Here is a 2,546-nt window from a genome sequence, read left to right as displayed (position 1 = left end):
CATCTGTGACCAACCGATGAGTTGTGCCCATCTGTGACAAGGACCGACGAGTTGTGCCCATCTGTGACAAGGACCGACGAGTTGTGCCCATCTGTGACCAGAACCGATGAGTTGTGCCCATCTGTGACCAGAACCGATGAGTTGTGCCCATCTGTGACAAGATATGATGAGTTGTGCCATCTGTGACAAGAACCGATGAGTTGTGCCCATCTGTGACCAGAACCGATGAGTTGTGCCCATCTGTGACAAGAACAAACCGATGAGTTGTGCCCATCTGTGACAAGAACCGATGAGTTGTGCCCATCTGTGACCAGAACCGATGAGTTGTGCGCTCAGAGATGCCGTTCTGCACACCACTGTTGTACTGCGCCGCTATTTGCCTGTTTTGTGGCCCGCCTSTAAACYTGCACAGTTCTTGCCATTCTCCTTCTACCGCTCTTATCAACGAGCAGTTTYCACCCACAGGACTTCCGCTGACTGGATGTTTTCTGATTGTCKCACCATTCTCTGTAAACCCGAGACACTGTCACGTGTGGAAAGCACAGGAGAGCGGACGTTTCTGAGATACTGGAACCGGCTCACCTTGCACCGATTATCTTTTTTTTTTACCTTTATTTAACTCGGCAAGTCAGTTAAGAACAAATTCTTATTTTCAATGACGGCCTAGGAACAGTGGGTTTAACTGCCTTGTTCAGGGGCAGAATGACAGATTTGTACCTTGTCAACTCAGGGATTTGATCTTGCAACCTTTCGGTTACTAGTCCAACGCTCTAAGCACCTAGGCTACCTGCCGCCTCTACACTCTAACCACTAGGCTACCTGCCACCTCTACACTCTAACCACTAGGCTACCTGCCACCTCTACACTCTAACCACTAGGCTACCTGCCGCGCCATCATACGACGGTCAAAGTCACTTAGTTAACTAATGTTCAATGGAACAGTAACTGAATGCCTTGATGCCGGTCTGCCTGCTGTATATAACAAGCCACAGCCATGTGACTCACTGTCTGTAAGAGCCATCAATTTTCGAGAATGGAGTGGTGTACCTAATAAACTGTCCGGTGAGTGTATGTCCTCATTGGTTGGAGTTCACTTGTAATGATTCCTCATTGGTTAGAGTTCACTTATCGTGAGGCCTCATTGGTTGAAGATCACTTATCGTGAGGCCTCAYTGGTTGRAGATCACTTATCGTGARGCCTCATTGGTTGGAGATCACTTATCGTGAGGCCTCATTGGTTGGAGATCACTTATYGTGAGGCCTCATTGGTTGGAAATCACATCATTCAGTTCTCATTGGGGCTACATTACCTTCCACATATGTAATGATTTCGAATCATTTTTTATAAAAAAGGTTTTATTCAGAATTAGAGTTGTGACCGGGTTCAGCGCCAGGAATATTTCACTTTAAGACTGTTGTTCATTTGGGGAGAGATAAATCCCCAGCTTCACTGTCCAAGAGTCACTAAAATATGAGATCCAAGAATGAGGTACCACCGCCAAGCTTGTGTCATGTTTAGATTATAAATAACTTAGAAAATGAGGTTCGCTAGTTGTGGCTTTTAATCGTGGCGATTTTTAAATGTACTTTGACGACTAAATATAATAAAGTATCAACTATTAAAATCAAGTCAAATCAAATGTTTATTTGTCACATGCGTTGAATACAACAGGTGTAGACCTTACCGTGAAATGCTTACTTACAAGCCCTTAATCAACGATGCAGTTTTCTGAAAATGACAAAAAAAAAAAAAAGTAAGAGTTAAGGAAAACAAATAATTAACGAGCATCAGTAAATAACGTGTCATACAGATGAATAGACTGAGACATACAGACATACAGCCTATTGATAAAATAAAAGTAATTTCACATCTTAAAACAGTTCAGTTAGTCATTTCTGACCGGTGACCTATGTGTATCTGACCCCCTGACCTTTGCAGCGGTGACCTGCCCTGACATCGGCCACTCTGCGGTGGATCACGGGAGATGGAGGCTGATCTACGGGTCTCAGAGCCAATACGACGCCTTGATGATGCTCATCTGTGACCCCGGTTATTACTACAAGGGTCAGAGGGTCATCCGTTGCCAGGCCAACAGCACCTGGGACTACCCGGAGCCCCGGCCGGCCTGCGAGAGTGAGTCGGAATCTACATCTCCCACAATGCATTGTAGAGCAGTACAATCTGCCGTTTTGCTTTCAACCAAGTTGTGCTTTAGATGATGTGGTAGAATGAGAAAGACACGGTAAATAAAACTGATTTCCCATGGAGATCATTATCAGTGTTAATTCACCAGACTAATGCTTTCTTTACATGTTCTCCTGCACAGAGGAGAGAGACAATTATTATAATTGTTTTTACATTTATTTAACCTTTATTTAACTAGGCAAGTCAGTTAATACAATGACGGCCTACTGGGGAACASTGGGTTATCTGCCTTGTTCAGGGGCAGAACGACAGATGTTTTACCTTGTCAGCTCAGGGATTCGATCCAGCAATCTTTCAGTTATTGGCCTAACGCTCTAACCACTTGGCTACCTGCCGCCCC

The 2,546-nt window shown here is 44.6% G+C and overlaps 1 protein-coding gene across 1 annotated transcript in view; it reads left to right on the top strand.

The window, feature by feature from the left end:
- LOC139025885 (CUB and sushi domain-containing protein 1-like) overlaps positions 1-2,546 on the top strand; it is a 10,903-nt gene that overhangs the window by 1,417 nt on the left and 6,940 nt on the right. Inside the window, exon 2 of the mRNA XM_070441134.1 lies at positions 1,940-2,134. Within this exon, the coding sequence (XP_070297235.1) occupies positions 1,940-2,134 (195 nt within the window). The remainder of the gene's footprint in view (positions 1-1,939; positions 2,135-2,546) is intronic.

Source organism: Salvelinus sp. IW2-2015, unplaced genomic scaffold (assembly GCF_002910315.2).
Source record: "Salvelinus sp. IW2-2015 unplaced genomic scaffold, ASM291031v2 Un_scaffold3485, whole genome shotgun sequence".
Classification (NCBI taxonomy): domain Eukaryota; kingdom Metazoa; phylum Chordata; class Actinopteri; order Salmoniformes; family Salmonidae; genus Salvelinus; species Salvelinus sp. IW2-2015.
This window is presented reverse-complemented; position numbering and strand designations above follow the sequence as displayed.